Source organism: Oncorhynchus mykiss, chromosome 30 (assembly GCF_057628025.1).
Source record: "Oncorhynchus mykiss isolate SJ-2025 chromosome 30, ASM5762802v1, whole genome shotgun sequence".
In the NCBI taxonomy this organism is placed as follows: Eukaryota; Metazoa; Chordata; class Actinopteri; order Salmoniformes; family Salmonidae; genus Oncorhynchus; species Oncorhynchus mykiss.
The window spans coordinates 39,821,873-39,843,639 of record NC_143051.1 but is presented as its reverse complement, the minus strand read 5'-3'; the positions used below and the strand labels follow the sequence as shown (position 1 = coordinate 39,843,639).

The window sequence follows — 21,767 nt, the reverse complement described above, 5'->3', positions numbered from 1 at the left end:
TCTGGCACATTTACTCATTTTGTTTGTAAACAATTAACAAGCTAGTTAGCTACAACCTCCATGTTCTTGTCAAACTCAGAGTAGCTAGCAAGCAACAAGAAATGACAAATGAGTCCAAAAACTACTTGACGGCAAATAAATCAGATTTGACCGTTCGGACAAGTCGCTTGGCCAGGAAATGAGATTTATATCTGAATTCAAATCACCTACAAAGGTGGTTTTGAAATGTGGCTTGAAATATCAGATTCCATGTGCTTTTTGGCTGTTCAGACTGCAAGAAAATTAACAGATTTTAATACTCCCACCAAATTAATTTGAGTCACTTCAAACTACCACTGTGAACAAGGCTTTAGACAGAGGAAAATATATAATTCGTAGAAAAATGACCACATATATTATCACTCAAGATTCAGATTTTTTTTTATTGAAAGTCCAACACAAACCCACTATAAAGGAGAAATGGCTGCGGAGACGACTCATTCAGCTTAACTCAAAATTGTCACAGGATTCAGGACTTTCTTTACATGTATCAATTAAATGCTAAACTGGGATATGTCCTGACTCCTAAATTATATGGCCATTGTAAAATAACATTTTGATAAAACAATATATATCTTCCACTTGAATGAATACCAACAAAAAACTTTTTTTTTTTTTTTTAATATACTCTGAACATTTTAATGTGTGCATTTGGGGAGTTAAACTTAATTTCCTCAGCTTATGCAGTTTGTTTATAATCTCTCAAGTTGCTTTTTTAAGTCTTTATCCACATCAGCTAGACTTCTTTGGTCAAAAAGCTTTAACAATTAATTAACATTTACAGGTTTTAAATTCAACCAAAAACAAAGATGACATACTATATTTAATTCAATTCCCAAATGGAGTAACCTACATTTTCTCTCTTCATAAAATACCATAAAATAACCAGACCAAGTTTAAAAATAGCATGAATTCTTAAGCTTACAGAATCAAACCAATTTAGTTGCCTGTCAAACACTGAAACCAAGTGTGAAAATGGATTTATAAAAGGCAAATTGCTGGCAGAAACAAAATCTTCACTAAAGAAAATGGTAGAGACTTTTAAGCAATTTCTTTCACAATATATACTGTCTGGGACAAACACACATTTGAACAGCTAGAGTTGGTTTTATGTTAAAACCATAAATGAGTTGAGGCCAGGACAAGCAAAATTAGGGATGAGTTTTATGTTTCTTTAAAACACAAATAAGCTATGAAAACCTGAATTAAATATCAGGATAACAAAACACTTCACACCTAATGTAATTGATAGTGATTGTTACAACAGATGAACATAAAAACAAGGGAAACAGTCCTCCTGAAATGTGTACAGATTCAACTATCTTGTAAAGTACCAACCCATGACTTGTAATATGTACTAATATCCTAACCATGTACTTAATTTGACTTTCAAATCTGGCATAAACTCTATGTAAATGGCATTGCTTGATAAAACACCAGTTAAACACCACTTTCTTATATAGACACATCCAACAATCGTGTTATTGGGTATTTTCCAGGTTACATCACAGTAACCAAAATAACTTTAAAGAGGAAAATGCAACCGATAACAGTGCTCATTGAAAATCCAAATGATCAAAACGTGTCAAAAACAATAGTTCAGATATGTCAAATTGCCAATATGGTTTTGAACTCCATCTACTGTATAAGTCCATGCATGGCTAACTCAGCACCACATAGTACACTGAAATATATTAGAATCGATTCATGCTACATTAGGACAGCACAATCATGGTCTCAGCGTTAATAAGAAGTAAGAACTACTGCTTGTGTCAAAAAGATTGAGGCAGTAGCGCTGGGCCGCCGTCCTGTCTGTTCAGATAGTACCGGTGCATTAAGTCTGACATCAGTGGGCTCATTGAACAGCTTCTATCCCCAAGCAATACGACTGATAAATAGCTACATGTAGTATCTGAGTTTACCTTGTATCTATATTGACCTTTTATTTCAATATTTGCACTGTCTCTATGCACATTCACAGGGCCCTACACACACACGCAAACACTCACTCCATGATTTGCTCACTCACAAATACATTTCTACTGACTCTACACACCCGCACACCCACACACCCACACAAGCTGATGCTAATCTGTTTCTTATATCCTGATGTCTAGTCCCCTTACCACTATACTGGTCTACCTCCATTCCTCCAGTATACCTGCACATGTAAAATATGGTATTGGATCTGACTTTAAAATATTTCCTGTATATAGTATGCTTGCTTAATTGTGTACTTCATATTTCCTATTATTGTTTTTTTCTAATAATACATTGTTATTGATTATTGCATTGTGGGGTATTGAGTTTGCAAGAAAGGCATTTCACTGTACTTGTGCATGTGACATTAAAACTTTAAATTGTTCCAGAATGTTCTGCTTTCACTGACAGTTATACTCAAAAGGGTAAGACAATTAGTGAAAACCAGAAACCGAGCACTAAGGGCCAAGCGCCTACACAGCACTGTATGTTTGCAGAGCCGACAAAACCGGTTCAACTAGATCTGATCCTAACCATAACAACGGAGAAGTGACTGATCAGGATTCAGTTGTGGGAGCAAAGAGTTCACATTGCTGTGTATCTGATTATGTTTTGATCTTGAATTGTGACATTCAATTTTATAAGTGCCAAACACTATAGGTAAATCAACTCCACACAACTGTCAATATGTAGGCCTTGACATTGAAGTCATGACACAGGTAGGTAACAACTGATTCCCAACAGACAAGAATGACTTCAGCTAATTAGATGCAGAGCTAGGGACATGTTTACGAGATGCAAGATCACTCCTTCTCATGCAGGAATCCCTTCAAAGGCAACAACACCTGCTGTTAACCACCATGTAATACCATTGCTGTATCTTGGTGTTCCATTTTTATGGTTTATTTCTATCTATGCAGTGGCTGCAAACTTCCACAAAGCTTCTCGCTCAAACTCCTCCATCGCCTCCTCCAGGGCTTCATCATCCTGCCCATCAACCTCCAAGATGTCTGCCATGTCCTCTAAAATGTCCGCCACATCTTCAGCGAAGTCACTGAAGAGAACTTTGTCATGGACGAACACACCGTCTTGAAAAAACATGCCGACCAACTTCTGAATCTCGGCTTTGCTGTCCGGCGTAGCCCTCTCCAGCTTGCTCAGGTAGCCGTCTAATAACTCCTCGAATTCAGACAGTTCCACAGGAAAGAGCCCTTCCTGGCTAGCGCAGTCCTCAACACCGCTACAGCCCGCCAGGGGGCGAACGTTGCTTCCAAGTTTCTCCTCCTGGTGCTTCCAGAAGCTGGTGTGGTCATACTGGTGGGTCTGGTGGTGGTGGTGATGTTGCTGCTGATGGTTGGAGTCTTGTTGATGGTGATGATTGGACTCTTTCTTGTAGTCTTTCCTGGACTGCCAGGGCCTCTCCTGCTTTCTTTTATCCCTGTCCATCCTGCGCTCATTCTTCTTTCTCTCCCACTCATCCTGGGATTTCCTCCAGGCCTCTTTATGAGAGTTTTGTTTGTTTGCCTTCCAGTCCCTGTCCTTCCTCTTGTCTATCTCTTTCCATCCGCACGCATTCTTGTCTTTGCAGTGTTTCCAGTCTTTCTCTCCCTTCCACTCCTTCTTCTCCTTTTTCCAGTGGTCTTTGCTGTTGTCCTTGGCTTTCCTCCCGTCCCTCTTGTTCCCGCTCTCCCTTGGCTTCTTCTTGCCCTCAATCCTGTTCCCCATCTTCTCCACCTGCTCACTGAGCCTCTTCTGGATCTCAGCCAGGCTCTCCCTCACCGTCTTCTGGTACCCACCATCCTTCTTATACCCACCATCCTTCTTCATCCCCTCCAGTCTCTTCCTGCTTTCCTCCAACAGCACCTTCTGCCTCTGAAGCTCTTCCTTCACCCTGGCCCCCTCTCTCGGAACCCTCCTCTTTTCGGGCCCTGCTGTGGTGCTACTCTGGTTGCTAATCCCAGGTTGACCAGTAGGGGGTGGAGTTGAGCTTGAGGGAGGTGGGGGTGTTTCCTTGTTGGCTGAGGTAGACATATCAGAACAAAAATCAGTGAGTTACCGGTAGCTAACTCCGTTCCGTACATATGAGGGCAATCACGGCATTCAAAAAAGACTGCAATGAAAACTAATGGGACTGTAGCGAATGTTGGCATCAAAATCCAGTGTGTGAACTAAGTTTGGATTCAGCATTGATTGACATGGTAATGGACCAATACTAACTGACCCCTCTGATGCTGTACGTTAAAGTGTGATGTGTCACGATGTAACGTACAGCAGCATAATGCAACTCATTCTGTGTCATACAGCCTCTCTCCACCAGGTGTAGCGCTTCTCTCGCAGATTAAAAACAAGAAATGATCAATGGTGAGTGTAAAGTTATTTACTTGTGAATTCATCAATAGTTAATTCAATCAATTGTTAATTTTGATGAACCTTCATGACTCAAAAACCATGACACCCAGTTTAATTGTGAAGATAAATTTAGCGCCGCCATATGTATGTAATGAGACATTATATAAACTCTTTATATAGTGTTTTATTTACATTTTAGAGGTGATAAGTTGGACAAATCTTGTGAAAAAAGCTGGTTCCCCACACGACATATCTCCCCCCCTTTCACTATGACGCAGTAGCTTTCGCTTCCCCACCCGGAAAGGGGATAAATTGTGCTTTACAATGGTATTCATATTACAGTTGACCTGGAAGTATTACGTTTTTTGGGGCGCTAAAATAAAGGTAAAATGTACAGAACAGCGCAGTGTACAAAAGTGAATTAGTTACATCTATAGCATTCAGTTACCATACCAGAGAATTATGTTCCATGCATGTTAAAGAAGAGATTCACAACAGTAATTAAACCTCCACTGAACCAAACAGTTCACTTTGATCAGGGTTGGGGTAAATTCAAATTGAAGGCAGTTATTTAACATAAAACATTTTAAACTTTTGAAATAAATTGCTTCTAGTTTTCAGTTTATTTAGAAGTCACTGGAATGTCCATTTACTTCCTGAATGAACTGCCTTACTCGAATTAACCAAAATACTGACATATTTATAGATGATCAAACAAATTATGGATATTATCAATGGAAGAAAGACTAATGAATAACAATGTGTTCACAGAGAAATGAAAATACTGTACCTTCTGTGATTTGGGACAGTTCGGTCACTCTGGCCCTCAGCGACTCCAGCTCCTCCTTCAGGCCAGGCAGGGATGACAGCTCTTCTTTCATATCATTTTCTTGCTCCAGATCTCCTTTTCCGTTTTCATTACCCTTTGCGGATCCTGCATTTAGGACGGAGTCAAGTTCCTCTTTATGGGCCTGTAACAGAGAGGGGAAAATGTTGCTTTATTTCTAGGAAGGTAGGACATAATAATAAAGACTCTAAAAATATTTAAATGTAAAATAATTAGACTGTGGATCAGACTTTTTCAGGATGTTTTAGTCCAAAGATCCTGAGCTTTACGAAGCTCCGGCGCATGTGTATATTCTCTACTTTATGCGCAGAGAACAGGCTACTCAGGCGAATGGTGCTCGTTTCATAAAGTTAGATCAAAACTGAATCAATGTCTGCAAGATCACATAATGGTCACAGTATTCAAGGGTGAGACAGGATTTGCCCTTTGGCGAGTGAGAATTAGCAATCATAAAAGCTAACACTGCCATTTCTTATTTTTCTCCTGACCTAGTCATCCAGATCAGAGAAACAACCTGTTGGTACAGCACATCTTAGCCATAGAGCCTCAAAGTCTTTGTATAGGCCCTACAGGCGCCGAGGCACTTGACTAAAGAGTTGATTCCCAATATAAAAAGACTGAAGGCATTGCGGTCTGTATTGCATTCCTGATCTTGAATGGTCATGTGTCAGCTCTCAACTGGTCTCATCTCAGTTTTCAAATTATTAACACATTTACAGTTGTGTTACACCTCAGGTCCTCTGCGCTGCAGGACGAAACAGAACTCCCTGCTGCAATGACGTCTGCAGATGATTACTAGATACAGAGCTTATACTTGAAAAATGTTGCATTACGAAGTGGGATTGAAATGGATTGAATTGTAATTTGTCAAGTTCCTCTTTATGGGCCTGTAACAGAGAGGGGAAAACGTTGCTTTATTCTTAGCACGGTAGGATCTTTTAGTCCAAAGATCCGGAGCTTCCCTAAGCTTCTGCGTGTGACAAGCATTTCTCTACATTCACATTAACATCTGCTAACCATGTGTATGTGACCAATACAATTTGATGTGTGGATCATGTTTTGCGCATGTGTATATTCTCTACGCGCAGAGAACAGGCTGCTCAGGTGAATGGTGCTCATTAAATACTGAATCAATGTCTGCAAGATCACATAATGATCACAGTATTCTACAAAACAGAAACAAATATAATAGTAATGATTTATTCTGTTATGTGGAATACTGTCATCAGAACGTGATCTTGCAGACATTAATTCAGCTTTGATCCAATTTTATTAAAACGAGCACCATTCGCCCGAGTAGCCTGTTCTCTGCCCGTAAAGTAGAGAATATACACATGCGCAGAAGCGTCGGAAGCTCCGGATCTTCTAGTCCAGCGGACTGGAGATCCTGAAAAGGTCGGATCCACAGCCATTCCGAAAAAATTACATGGTTCATGGGCTGACCTGGAGTTGTGTTTCTAACTGGGAGATCTGCAGATTTTCTTGTGCCAGTTTATCCAAAAGCTCCTTCATCTCCTGAGGATCGTTTAGCCAGTCCTGTCCAGCAGAATACAAATCACAGACAATCAACACAACATTATATACACTACCATTCAAAAGTTTAGGGTCACTTAGAAATGTCCTTGTTTTTAAATGAAAAGCACATTTTTTGTCAATTAAAATAACAAATTGATCAGAAATACAGTGTAGACATTGTTGATGTTGTAAATTACTATTGTAGCTGGAAACGGCTGATTTTAAATGGAATATCTACATAGGCGTACAGAGGCCCATTATCAGCAACCGTCACTCCTGTGTTCCAGTGGCACGTTGCATTAGCTAATCCAAGTTAATAATTTTAAAAAGGCTAATTGATCATTAGAAAACAATTTTGCAATTATGTTAGCACAGCTGAACACTGTTGTCCTGATTAAAGAAGCAATAAAACTCGCCTTCTTTAGGCTAGTTGAGTATCTGGAGCATCAGCATTTGTGGGTCCGATTACAGGCTCAAAATTCTTGTTCTGAGAAATGAAGGCTACTCCATGCAAGAAATTGCCAAGAAACTGAAGATCTCGTACAACACTGTGTACTACTCCCTTCACAGAACAGCGCAAACTGGCTCTAGCCAGAACAGAAAGAGTGGGAGGTCCCGGGGCACAACTGAGCAAGAGGACAAGAACATGTAAGTGTCTAGTTTGAGAAACAGACGCCTCACAAGTCCTCAACTGGCAGCTTCATTAAATAGTACCCGCAAAACACCAGTCTCAATGTCAACAGTGAAGAGGCGACTCCGGGATGCTGGCCTTCTAGGCAGCATCCCGGGGCATGCCCCTTTTTATATAATTCCATTACACATTCTTATCTCTAAGTTTGTCCAGTTCCTTTAACTTCCATCCCAATACAACATCGTTGAAAGTGACGATGACCGAGAAGGTAGAATAGAGCAACAGACCTGGTTTTGTTCTTTCCCACTCAGCTCATCCGAGTCATCTGTCAAAAAAGAAAACAGTACATCAAACCACATTTTCCAAACTTATGTAACGTATATCAACACACCTGCATATATTTGATCATCTAAAAGCCCATTTTTAACTACTCTACCAGAGCATAACATTGTTGGGAAGTTATTTGGTCATTGGCACAATCTCTGACTATTTGAAAGGTTCTTCCATCTCCATAGAGGAACTCTGGAGCGCTTTCAGAGTGACCTTCGGGTTCTTGGTCACATCCCTGACCAAGGCCGTTCTCCCTCAATTGCTCAGTTTGGCCGGGCGGCCAGCTCTAGGAAGAGTCTTGGTGGTTTCAAACTTCTTCCATTTAAGAATGATGTGGGCCACTGTGTTCTTGGGGACCTTCAATGCTGAAGAAAGCTTTTGGTACCCTTCCCCAGATCTATGACTCGACACAATCCTGTCGTCTCGGAGCTCTACAGACAATTCCTTCGACCTCATGGCTTGGTTTTTGCTCTGACTTGCACTGTCAACTGTGGGTCCTTACATAGACAGGTGTGCCTTTCCAAACATGTCCAATAAATTGAATTGACCACAGATGGACACCAATCAAGTTGTAGAAACATCTCAAGGATGATCAATGGAAACAGGATGCACCTGAACTCGATTACAAGTCTCATAGCAAAGGATCTGAATACTTGTGTAAATAAGGTATTTGTTTTTAATATTTAATACATTTACAAACATTCCTAAAAACCTGTTTTCACTTGTCATTATAGGGTATTGATGTGTAGACTGATAAGAAAAAAAAATATTGAATCAGTTTTAGAATAAGGCTGTAACAAAATGTGGAAAAAGTCAAGGGGTCTGAATACTTCCGAATGCATTAAGTCATAGATTTTATCATAAGAATGAAATTGACGCATTGTTCAGTCTGTGTGTGTGTGTGTATTAAAAAATTTCCATTCCATAAGAAAAAAATTGGAAAAAGATTACACTAGCAAAATCTGGTTTAGGTTGAACTCACCAGAGAGGAAGAGGGACCCTAGACAGAGCAGGACAAGGGCACACACAATGCATGTGTTCATAGAGAAGCCCTTCTCTTTCCTCTCTGCCATTTTGAACTCCACCTCTTCATCTTCCGATGTCATTTCTGGTGCTACATATCTCCTCCTCAGAGCAACTCCTTCCTCAGAACTCGTGTCAGCTCTTCCAAAGTCAAAGCTACTGGGAGATTCTAGCAGAGGAACAGACAAGAATAACAGAAAGATCGATGATAAGCTAAATTAAATAAAATCATGCACTAAAGCTATTGAACATTTTATACAAAAGTGTTAGAATGCTCTGAATGTAGATATATCTTGTGTGTAATTCTAGCGCAAATGTTGTTTTTGTAACTGTTCAATGAGTCGGGGTGTGTTAACACCCATGTGTTTTTTTAATTTGGATGAGCCGGAGTCGGATGGAGGACCGGATACTGATCCTGAAATCGACTATGGCGATGACAATGTGGGGTCTTCATCTGATTCTGATGTTGATTTTCTTTCACATTTCTGTTTTGCATTATTTATCAACCATTGGTGTTTATGGCAAAATTTTAACTGGATTGGATTCTATTACTCATCAAATGTACAAATAAAATGTGTTGCAGTAGACCTTTGTAGAATAATAAAGAACACATTCGTGGGTCCATGTTATGTACTTAAAAATATACAAATATTCAATATAAACTAAATATTCTTAAGACAACTACAGTCAATCAAATTATTATTTTGTACAATGGTATTTATTTATTTTGATTACAACCCAGTAGGTGAATCTGATGCGTAGACTAAAGGGGACACCAGACAACATTCTTTATCAGGTACTTGTAGGATGAGAAACCATGTTGTTCTGGGGTTAATTGTATGCCCTATCTCAGAAAATGTTTACTGATTTCCAACCTAGTGTACAAATCCATACCGTCTTCCTTTGGTATATCAGTCACTTTTTCAGGCAATTCAGTCTCCTCCTTTTCCACTGCTGGATCTTCTGCTGCCTCCTCTGAACCAATGGTCTCTGGAGGAGGACCATCAGGGTCTGGGCTTTCTGGAACAGCATGGGGTTCTGGGGCAGGGCTTAGAGGCTCCTCAGAGCTCTCTGGGAGGGGGCCAATATCAGTGACGGTGTCAGATTGGGAGCCCGTTGGGGTGAGAGAGTCTGTGTGAATGCTTATGTCAGATTCGGCACTAGTTTCTAGGGCAAGACTCTCAGGTACAGGGCCTGGAACAGTGTGGGTATCAAGGGTGGAGCTCTCAGGGACAGGGCTTAACTCAGGCTCAACCTCTGAGGGGGGTGGTTCTGTGAAGGGAACATTCAGTGGCACAACCATGTCGACATGAGTGACAAAGGGCATGGCAGCGAGTTGCTCATTGTCAGTGGGGGAGCTGGTTACCATATCATGGATAATGGGGGGTTCAGGTTGACTCGCCAGGTCAGGGTCAAGGGGCGCATGGCTAGATGGGGATGGGCTTAACAGGGTAGGGATGGAGGGGACAGGGCCCTCGCAGATATCAGGAGTTGTTTCCTGGCAAACCTGGGAATCAGAGGAGAATAAAAGCACAAACCTTTATAGTAATTGGTAATAATGAGTTATAACCATAGACATCATATGCCATATAGCATAAGACACAATTTTGAACGTTGTATTATGAAAGATTATGCTGTGAGAACGATACCCTCAGAAAGCATTGTGTTCATCAGGGACTCACAGTACAGACCTGTTGGCCCTCCTCTGACAGAACTGTTTGTACTGGAGTCTCCGTGTCACTTGGCTTATTCTCCACAGTGGCCCCTGGAACAGCATCCAACAAAACATTAATAACATAACATGAACAACATCCACACAAGTTCATTATGCAACATCTATACATTTGGACAACAGAATACACCAGACAGAAAGCATAGGGAAACCGTATCATTGTAAGATTGAGATCAGGTACCTGTGACTTCCTCTGACAGACTAGGGACATCACAAAGACTCTCAGTCCCATCATCCACTGGACCCACGCTCTCAGCAGCTTCCTAAGGGCATAGGGTTCTCACGGTCAACTCAACCTTTGTCTACTCACCTCACCATTCATTCATTCACACTGCCACAGAATGTGGGTAAAGTGGAAATGTAATTTAAAACTCACAGCATTGAATACCAATCTATAATCAAATGCTGTGTTGGGGTGATCAGCCTATTCTTTCATCATAACATTTGGCAAGGTGTCAGCACCAGACCTCAATTTCAAATACTGAGCATTTGCTCGAGTATGCCTGGAGCAGAGTTGCCATGGCCACGGTTTTCCACAAATTGGGCTACTTTGAAAAACAATGTCGTGGGTGAAATTGTATTGGTTGCGGGTTTTTGGGCTACTTCTAAGTTGCACTGCAGCCGCTATGACATTTCTCTTTAAAAATATATATATTTCACTGTGACCTGATGCTGTTGACTATCAGGCAGGCTGTTGCAGTGTCTGTGTGGGCCTGATGGGGAGAGCTGGAGGGGTGTCTGAGAGTGTGTTGAGAGCGCTGCAGCAGGCAGCCGAGTGCACTAGTCGAGTGAGTGAAGACAGAGCAGAACGCGTGCAATCGTGACAACTTTTTACCAGTTGTAGGACATTTAGATTGTCCTTATGGAGACCTCTTTTTTAACAATCCCTTTTCCATAAAACAGTAACAAGCTAGAACAGATGCGCATCAAGAAATAACAGCGAAAAAGCACTGGAAAACAACTATAGGCGCATTAGATATATTTGCTCGGAGGTGGTTTAAATTCCATCCCAATGTCGACTTTGCTTATAAACCGTTACAAGCGAAGTGTTTAACCCATATTCAATTCTAGGGTCTCGAGGGCTGGAAATTTGAAATGGAAGTTATGAACCTCCCTTGCGTGCTTCTGTTATGGGAGGAAAAAGTCCTCAATAAAACTGACATTAAAATGTGGAGAATTATACAGTGGGGCAAAACAGTATTTAGTCAGCCACCAATTGTGCAAGTTCTCCCACTTAAAAAGATGAGAAAGGCCTGTAATGTTCATCATAGGTACACTTCAACTATGACAGACAAAATGAGAAGAAAAATCCAGAAAATCACATTGTAGGATTTTTTATGAATTTATTTGCAAATTATGGTGGAAAATAAGTATTTGGTCACCTACAAACAAGCAAGATTTCTGGCTCTCACAGACCTGTAACTTCTTCTTTAAGAGGCTCCTCTGTCCTCCACTCGTTACCTGTATTAATGGCACCTGTTTGAACTTGTTATCAGTATAAAAGACACCTGTCCACAACCTCAAACAGTCACACTCCAATCTCCACTATGGCCAAGACCAAAGAGCTGTCAAAGGACACCAGAAACAAAATTGTAGACCTGCACCAGGCTGGGAAGACTGAATCTGCAATAGGTAAGCAGCTTGGTTTGAAGAAATCAACTGTGGGAGCAATTATTAGGAAATGGAAGACATACAAGACCACTGATAACCTCCCTCGATCTGGGGCTCCACGCAAGATCTCACCCCATGGGGTCAAAATGCAAAAATCCCAGAACCACACGGGGGGGACATAGTGAATGACCTGCAGAGAGCTGGGACCAAAGTAACAAAGCCTACCATCAGTAACACATTACGCCGCCAGTGACTCAAATCCTGTAGTGCCAGACGTGTCCCCCTGCTTAAGCCAGTACATGTCCAGGCCCGTCTGAAGTTTGCTAGAGAGCATTTGAATGATCCAGAAGAAGATTGGGAGAATGTCATATGGTCAGATCAAACCAAAATAGAACATTTTGGTATAAACTCAACTCGTCGTGTTTGGAGGACAAAGAATGCTGAGTTGCATCCAAAGAACACCATACCTACTGTGAAGCATGGGGGTGGAAACATCATGCTTTGGGGCTGTTGGGGCTGCAAAGGGACCAGGACGACTGATCCGTGTAAAGGAAAGAATGAATGGGGCCATGTATCGTGAGATTTTGAGTGAAAACCTCCTTCCATCAGCAAGGGCATTGAAGATGAAACGTGGCTGGGTCTTTCAGCATGACAATGATCCCAAACACACTGCCCGGGCAACGAAGGAGTGGCTTCGTAAGAAGCATTTCAAGGTCCTGGAGTGGCCTAGCCAGTCTCCAGATCTCAACCCCATAGAACATCTTTGGAGGGAGTTGAAAGTCCGTGTTTCCCAGCAACAGCCCCAAAACATCACTGCTCTAGAGGAGATCTGCAAGGAGGAATGGGCCAAAATACCAGCAACAGTGTGTGAAGACTTACAGAAAACATTTGACCCCTGTCATTGCCAACAAAGGGTATATAACAAAGTATTGAGAGAAACTTTTGTTATTGACCAAATACTTATTTCCCACCATAATTTGCAAATAAATTCATTAAAAATCCTACAATGTGATTTTCTAGATTTTTTTTCTCATTTTGTCAGTCATAGTTGAAGTGTATCTATGATGAAAATTACAGGCCTCTCTCATCTTTTTAAGTGGGAGAACTTGCACAATTGGTGGCTGACTAATTACTTTTTTGCAACCACTGTACATTTGCATCTGTAGCCTATAACATTTCTAACAGTTTGTATACACCGCAAATTATTGTAATTATTGATGGCCATGTTTAGTTAATTAAATTGGAAGTCATCAAAGCTCTATCGCATTTGCCGATCAGTTGTTAGAAAACAATTAGATTGACGTAACAGTCAAATTAGGTTACTTTTTTTTTAATGATAAAACACTGGCTGTTGTTGACAAGCAAATTCAGTTCCTAGCCATATTATTTATATTTGATTAAAATTACACCATCCTCAGTAGCCTATACGAGAAGGTTACTGGGCGACACGCACTTACCTCAAAACCGCCTTGCTATTCATGTTGAATAAATGAATCTGTCAATTTGAACTAAGCAAGCTGCTAAATCATTCAGCTTACATATTGGCCTATCGGGGTCTGTAGGGTCGGCAAACAAGCCATTTATAACAGTTTGTATACACCGCAAAAATGTAAACCTAAGTAAGATCAAATATCTTAAATCAAGACAATATATGCTTGATTTTTTGTCTGACAAGATACATCTTCTTACCAGGCAATTATGTTAGAGCATTTCACTTGTTTCAAGCTTTTTTGTCCTTAATTATTTTAATAAGATATAACTTGTTACTGAGATTGTATTACTGGTTCTGAATAACTTAATGCTCGAAACTAGAATTAAACAGAATTATAAAGATGTTTGATCAACACTGACAAGTACAAAACTGCTTTGTCAAAGTCAGAATTTATTTTTTCATCTCTTCACATATTAAGAACAGATAATGACCAAGTAGAATTCACTGTTTTATTGTCAAACTTACACACAGCACAGCAATCATGTAGGCAAAATACAGTACAGAACAAAGACAGTACACTTTTCATATCTGGGGAACACATGGAGTCATTTGAACTGTTGTACAATTCTATTACATCCCCAAGATGGTATTTGACTTGTACATAAAGTTTGGCTCTTGTTGCTAATTGTGTAATATGAGGTAAACTCAACCAGCTTTTCAGCATCCGCTAACTCAGTGGCCTGTGCAAGGTGTGGGACCTCAACTTGACAAGCCATGTTTCTATCAAAGCATATCATTTGAAATGGTTGATATTCCAAACAATAAAACCTAGAATCAACAAGAAATATGTTTTTGACCAGTCCAAATTGTGGAATTCAGAACTTTAGCAAAGATCATGGACTTCTGAGTTATGTATTTATTACAAGCCATTTGACAGATACAGCATGGTTTACTTCATTGAAATCTAGGAAGTCCCTCAATGTTCCACATTAATAGATCTTCAACCTTTGATACAGGTCCCACCTCCCTTTCATTTGAAAAAAAATTGGTTGCATTGAACTGTCAACATTTTGGCAGCTTCATATATTTGGTTCTGATTGATCAAAGACTTGAAAATATTTTTTAAATTGAGCTTGGAGGTGCATTGTTTAAAGAGACCATGTTTAGACTCGAACCGCATACACGTCTTACCATTGGACCCAATGACTATCTGTGGTGGCAAATGTATCATAATGCTGTTTAGGTCTAACATTGCAGTCTGGAAAAAGCTTCTTCCAATGCTTCAAATGATTTTCAATGAGTAACTTCAACCTAGACACAGTCGCAATGGAAAGAACAGGTGCAAATACTATCTGTACAATCTCTATTAGCTCAATTATCAGTTGTGTATATGTTATGTTCCCCAGTATGTATGCATGTATGTATTTCAGGAAATGGCTTCCTGGATTCCCCCAAGCAGCTGATTGGTTGGCCCCATTGCAGAGTGGAGGTCTGATCCCACCCTTTCGTTAGGGGATCCAGCTGTTGGAAATTACAAACTCCTTCTGCAGCTGGATAAAAGCCTGTGTTCCTTTGATAGGAAGGAGAGCGCTTCTTTGTATGTCCTGTGTTTCGTTATTGGTCTGTAAAGGATTTTGTAGCCGGTCCTACTGAGGTATGTGTATGCCAAAAGGACTGTGTTTGTGATTATTGAAATTGTTCACTTTAAAAAGTTTGTAATTATTTCATTTGTTCCCAGGGGGGGAAGGGGCACCTTGGGTGTGCTTCGGCAAGAAGCCTGCGGGCATACATATACCCGTAGTGTGTACTCTGTCTATGCACATTAGGTAAGACCTGGGCGGACCACCATCTGTATTTTGGTTAGCGCGCCAGGTGGCGTTAAGGTTAGGTAAGTAGTGGCTAGGCAGGTAAGGTAGAGGACTAACATTTACTTTCTTTGCTTTGGTTCCATCCAGCCCCTTTTCCCAAATTACCGTGTGAAGGAAATACATTCCCTGGTAACAGTAAAGTTCTTTGCCATCCTTACCCGCAATCCCATACTACTTTCACTCCACAGGGAGCTAAGTGTAGCAGGGTGTTGCGTTCCCACATTGCTACTAGGGAACGATATCGCTGGTGGTAACGTCACTCCTGTGTTAGGTAGTAGACGATAAATTGGTTCAAGCATTTCCCTATGTTTTTCCTGCTTGTGTGTTAACAAGGGCACAATCTCACAAGCTGGGAGATGTGGTGGATTTGTCTAGTTCCATTTTTTTACACACATATACATATATATAAAAACATTTAAAAATCGGAGCTCAAATACCGATTGTTATGAAAACTTAATCGGCCCTAATTAAATCGGTCAACCTCTACTTTAGCACTCCCTCCACCTGCTTCCTGAGGTTGTCCAATAGTGATGATTGATACTGCTGTACCCCAGCAACAATGTAATTCACGCCTTTCTGAGTGAGAGAGAAAGATCAATCATGGAGGTTGGAACACCATGTATACAGATTTTGCTTATGACATTAACATAAGAGATCAACAATTGTAAGGCGGACAACCTAGCATTAAGAATAAACTTAACCATCACTGAACCACTACAAAATGCTCTGCATAATGCAACTAACCAAATGCCATGCTCTGTTAAGAAATAACATCTTACCTGTGAGACAATGCTTGGCTCTGGCATTTATCACAAAAGCAGTGGCATGTGCTGTCAGATCCAAAAAATAGAGTTGTCAGGATTAAACATTCAATGTCATGTGCAGGCTGGACATTACTAGTTCATGACAAGTATAATGTTTGTGACAGAAGAGATTGAATGCTATTAGTACTTTATGGTCAATTTCAATCGACTGCCACCAACCGAGTAACTTACTTGTTGCACTGACAGCTCCAAGTTGGTCAATGCCCCTTTGCCCTTCATCCAAGTCAGGTGTTTGGAGATAGCTAGAAGCTGATCGGGATGAATGTTGTCCTGTGTACCACATATCAAAGAGATTATTATTTGAAATTGTATTTAGTGTCACCAAGAGCTTTAAGTGTTTTGCACCCATTTATCATTGATTCTTTTCACATGAATCCAGCTTTAGCAATTATAGCTGAAATTATCGAATAGTTCATCAAATAGGATTTTTTTTCTCCTGGATTTAAAAAAAATATAACTAGCTACTTACTTGTTCCGGTGGTAGTTGGCTTTCCTCCGATGGCTGTTCACCTGGTCCGGTGCCTTCAAGTAGGTGTTGAAGGTGTCTTCTCTTTACATGATAGAAGGAATTGTACACTATTTTCCTCAGTGCATCCGTCAATACCATAGAGCAACTGGAAATCAGGGCTGCGACTGTGCAATATATTGATATGGCTCCGTTTCAATTAAAAAGTAATAAAAACGCAGAAGATAATGCACCGCCAAAGCATCTTGAACGTTACTAAAAGCAAGTAAAACGGTCCCACTGCTTTCGATGAAAAGAGCGTAAATAACTGAATGTTCACAAGTATTTATAATACGACCAAGTAATTTGATTGGAGTAGAGTATAACACGGACTTTTAACTATACATGTATCACTCTGCTTTACAGGTGTTCTAATAACCGTTAATTACATTAACGATCATTATCTTAGATTGTAACAAACTTCGCACCGCAAAGATGAACGTATTCCCACAAATAACATTCAAGTTAAATTATGAAGGATCATCAGAGGACGGTAACGTGTAGACCTACAGAAAGTAGCAAGCTAGTGTGCAGGAAAATGTTTGGTGCTTGGCTCCAGTCCAGTTGATTTAACTCTTTGGCCTGAATTCCTTAGCATCACATCTGGAAGAAACCTGGCACCATCCCTATGGTGAAGCGTGGTGGCAGTATCATGCTGTGGGGATGTTTTTCAGCGACAGGGAGACCAGTCAGTATCGAGGGAAAGATGAACAGAGCAAAGTATAGAGAGATCCTTGATGAAAACCTGCTCAGGACAGGCTGGGGGCAAAGGTTCACCTTCCAACAGGACAACTACCCTAAGCACACAGCCAAGACAACGTAGGAGAGTCTTAGGGACACTCACTTCCTGGAGTGGCCCAACCTGAGCCTGATCGAAGTTCTCTGGAGAGACCTGAAAATAGCTGTGCAGCAACCCTTCCCATCCAACCTGACAGAGCTTGATAGGATCTGCAGAGAAGAATGGGAGAAACTCTCCCAAATACAGGTGTGCCAGGCTTGTAGTGTCATACCCAAGTAGACTCGGGTTGTAATCACTGCTGAAGGTGCTTCAAAGTACTGAGTAAAGGGTCTGAATACTTGTGATATTTCAGTGTTATTTTTAATGTATGTAAAAATTTCTAAACCTGTTTTTACTGTGTCATAATGGGGTAATGCATGTAGATTGAGACAACCCAGATTTAAGTCAATTTTGGAATAAGGCTGTAAAGTAACATGTGAAAGTGAAGGGGGTCTGAATACTTTCCAAATGCACATGCAGAAAAGGGATTTATTTCAAATTATACACCAAAATTGGCTTCTGAAGTCCTTACAAGTTCCGTTGATATTCTTTCCTAATTGGCTTGATAATGCTATGTAAAAAGGGTTTATTGGATAAATGCTGCAACACCTCTCTCTCAGTGTAAAGAAATGTCCTAGTTTTCAGGCCTTTTGGGCAGGTTTAATTGGTCATAGGGCTAGAGATTTTAGCTAGACCTGGCATGGAATGTCAGGTGGGGTTTGCAGTTTGGGGACTTTACTATTGATTTATAAGGCAAGCTCAAACAGGCAAAGTATTTAATAGATTTAAGTATTTGAAACCCAGGTCTGGCTGGCACACCATAGGTTGGTAGGGGGTGTATATCAGGGATCAACTAGATTCAGCCGCGGGCCGATTTATTCTTGTGAGTGGATGGTCAGGGGGCCGGAACACAATTACAAATAATTTGTAGACTGCAAATTGACTGCAAGAAGGCCAAACAGATACAGTATAATGTTTGCATAAAACAATCATTTCAAACCTTTCTTATTTGTATACAATCACTTATGCGTGGGAATACTTGAACAGATTTCTTAAATGAAAATCACTTGGCGCTGATTTCCTGGTGTTATTGCAGTCTTATGTCCTACTATGAAACAAAAGTATTATTTGTATTTTGGGGGGGCAAATAAAACAATTTGGCCCGCGGGCCACCAGTTGGGAAACCCTGGTGTATATCTTACCTCTGGGGACAGCATGGTCCAACTGTTGGTTGAGGATCCACTGCGGCTGCTGCCTGTGCTGCTGCTGTCAGACATTGCCCCCTTGACGCTCAGCACAGCAACTACAACTTATTCTGCAGAGGACAGAGATTCACTGACTCATGTAACAAATGTCATTATGAATCACCCAATAATAACTCATTATGTGGTTTTAAAAATGTCTGCAGTTTCTACATATAGGCCACTAGAACTGTGGCCTACTTGCAGTGTTTCCATTATGCAATTGAACAAACTATTCATTTAGGCCTAAAGAATCAAGAAATATCACGACAGTATATTACCACGGTATTGGAAAAGTTTTTTTTTTTTTTTTTTTCAAACCAACATCAGAAATTGAATTACACCAAATTGTCAATTGTTGGGCTACAGTGAAGAATTTAACATTAAGAAAACCATCAGAAATAAACTGCATAGCCTACCTTAAACTCCAGTTGCAATAATTGTATAGCCTACACAAAAGCCTATAGGCCCTACAAAAAGTAAGAAATAGCAAAAATGTAGCCTGAGACATTGATAACATTGGCAAACAGTTAGCGAATCGCGATAGAGGGAGTGGCCATTTTAAAAACAGACGGATCCTTTTTTTGTATTCTCACGTGTATAATCTATTTGCATATACTTCAGACACGCCACTATGGGTTTCTTTACAGTACCCATGCCAAAAACAGATTTAATGCATCGCTTAGTTATGTGTAGAGCCATGTCATCAGAATGGTCTGGCACGAGGTTGCTCAGGCAAAAAGCAAGTTTAGCTTTAAAAACATATCGTATCACAGCGCCTCTCCTATTGCTAATGATCCAATTTAAACTGCATTGTATTTAAATGTACATATGAAGTGTGCAAACAGTATTTTTACACACACACCAGTTCCTCTTACTAAATTAACATTTTTGTTTTATTCTACAAACTGACATTTTTTTGCAGAAAATGACAATTGGTCAAAATAAAGATTGTGTTGTCCGACCTCAAATAATGCAAAGAAAATAAGTTCTTATTCATTTTTAAACGATAAATGTTTTAATTTAGGAAGAGTTCAGAAATCAATATTTGGTGGAATAACCCTGATTTTCAAATCACAGCTTTCATGTGTCTTGGCATGCTCTCCAATGTGAAAGACTGGTGATGTTGGGTGACTTTATGCCATTGCTGGCACAAAAGTTCAAGCAGCTCAGCTTTGTTTGATGGCTTGTGACCATCCATCTTCCTCTTGATCACATTCCAGAGGTTTTCAATGATTTCAGGTCTGGAGTTTGGGCTGGCCATGACAGGGTCTTGATCTGGTGATCCTCCATCTACACTTTGATTGCCCTGACTGTGTGGCATGGAGCATTGTCCTGCTGGAAAAACCAATTATCAGAGTTGGGGAACATTGCCAGAGCCGAAAGGAAGCAAGTTCTTCCAGGACAACCTTGTAGATGGCTTGAATCATGCGTCCGTCAAAGATTCCAGCCTTGCTGAAGCACCCCCAGATCATCTCCAATCCTCCACAAAATTTCACCGTGGGTGCGAGACCTGGAGAGGCCTACAAGCCAGTGTCTCACACCCACTGTGAAATTTGGATCAAGACCAGATCAAGACCCTGTCATGGACAGCCCAATCCCCAGACCTGATACCCATTGAAAACGTTTTTCTGTTGTTTTTTTTACGTTATTCGAGGTCTGGCAAAATGGCATCTTTTGTTATTTTGACCAGTTGTCATTTTCTGCAAATAAATGCTCTAAATGACAATATTTGGGGGGGATGTTGTCAGTTTATAGAATAAAGCCAAAATGCTCATGTTACCCAAACACATACCTAAAAATTGGTAAAACTGAGTTTTGCAGTGGTCTCTTAATTTTACATACACATTGGGCCAGTAACCGAAAGGTTGCGAGATCGAATCCCTGAGCTGACAAGGTAAAAATCTGTTATTCTGCCACTGAACAAGCAGTTAATCAACTGTTCCTAGGCTGTCATTGTAAATAATAATGTGTTAACCTTTTAAACTAGGCAAGTCAGTTAACATAAATATTTGTACTTTTTATGCGGACCCCAGGTAGAGTAGCCGCTGCATGTGCAGTAGCTAATGAGGCTCCTAATAAACGAATCTCATTCTTGCTTGATTAGGGCCTCACGCTGTAGCCTAAATGGCATCTATCGTATCTGTGCCGTTCAGATATGAGCAAAAAGTCCGATCCAGTTGGAATTTAGGATGGAGGCTAGTTGTTAGCTTGGTAGCTAAACAAAACCTGAGCTTTGGATTAGTCTTCGACAAAACCAGGACGACGTGTTCTCTTTTTAGCCAGAGGCTTACATTTCAGCGGTGTGAATGGTCCCCGTTTGCTCCAGCGAGCGGTGAAATAAGAGAAGTCATGACACCAAACTCAAAGGAAATACATGTTTGTAGACACATGCAGCATATTTTGATCAGCTTACCATGGTAAACAAAGGCAGAACGCAATCACTCCCACAGTTAACCCCTCTCTCTTCCGCTTCCAATAGCGTTGACCACACAAAATACATTTTCCAAAGGTAATATTAGACATGTTCTTACCCTGCGGACTTCAATTCAATTTCACCGTTTTAGCTCGAATATGTCCTGGTATTGTTTTACAGACAGCTTTCCTGTCGTGAACGTCGGAAAATGTGGGAATTCCAAGCTGCGTCACTCCAATGCCTCACACTGTCTTTTCCAATGGGATGTCAATATGGCCGTTTGCGTCACCTCCCTCAAACAGAACAGCCAACCAGGGTGAAGTGTTGTGTCAGGAAAACGGCTTGATTGACGCGCGCAGGTGAAAGTGGTAGGTAATGGATACAGACCCTTCCTTCACGGATGATAAGATGCTTGCATGTGCACATTATATACGGGAGGGGAGGCAACTTCAACCAGCCTTACATTGACGTGTTTGCAGTGAGCTATATTTTGTCGGAACTTCCAGCCTGGCTATCCCACTTCAACCCTGTTGCATGAGATTGCCCATCTGTTTCATTATTGCAACCCCTACTTTCGTCAGATTCTAAAATAAACTACAGTTTTGTCTCTGTCGGACACCTGGAGGCCTATTGTCATTTATTGTAA

General features: G+C 40.6%; 1 protein-coding gene across 12 annotated transcripts; it reads right to left on the bottom strand.

The window, feature by feature from the left end:
• Positions 1 to 402: 402 nt before the first annotated feature.
• LOC110488488 (pre-B-cell leukemia transcription factor-interacting protein 1) lies at positions 403 to 21,543 on the bottom strand. 12 transcript variants are annotated; one of them, XM_090228270.1, is made up of 14 exons: positions 21,240 to 21,337; positions 19,125 to 19,175; positions 18,667 to 18,779; positions 16,651 to 16,814; positions 16,353 to 16,451; positions 16,137 to 16,187; positions 10,628 to 10,709; positions 10,406 to 10,479; positions 9,609 to 10,221; positions 8,674 to 8,883; positions 7,649 to 7,686; positions 6,659 to 6,751; positions 5,159 to 5,339; positions 403 to 4,037 (listed from the first exon to the last, which is right to left on the bottom strand). In XM_090228270.1, exons 6-14 carry the CDS (start codon positions 16,161 to 16,163, stop codon positions 2,932 to 2,934), a joined length of 2,424 nt encoding a protein of 807 aa, XP_090084396.1. In that variant the 5' UTR covers positions 16,164 to 16,187; positions 16,353 to 16,451; positions 16,651 to 16,814; positions 18,667 to 18,779; positions 19,125 to 19,175; positions 21,240 to 21,337; the 3' UTR covers positions 403 to 2,931. The 12 variants fall into 12 exon arrangements, with proteins under 12 accessions (XP_090084396.1, XP_090084395.1, XP_090084394.1 ...); XM_090228269.1 differs by lacking the exon at positions 19,125 to 19,175 and having other exon boundaries at positions 21,240 to 21,387; XM_090228268.1 differs by lacking the exon at positions 19,125 to 19,175 and having other exon boundaries at positions 10,397 to 10,479; positions 21,240 to 21,334.
• Between the last annotated feature and the right edge of the window lie 224 nt (positions 21,544 to 21,767).

Excerpts from the sequence above, each read along its gene's own strand:
- LOC110488488 (XM_036970666.2), bottom strand. The coding sequence starts at position 18,741 with ATGTCTGACAGCAGCAGCACAGGCAGCAGCCGCAGTGGATCCTCAACC. Across the intron at positions 7,687-8,673 it reads AGGGTCCCTCTTCCTCTCTG|ATGACTCGGATGAGCTGAGT; the intron begins GTGAGTTCAACC and ends CTTTTTTGACAG. Across the intron at positions 6,752-7,648 it reads GTGGGAAAGAACAAAACCAG|GACTGGCTAAACGATCCTCA; the intron begins GTCTGTTGCTCT and ends TCTGCTGGACAG.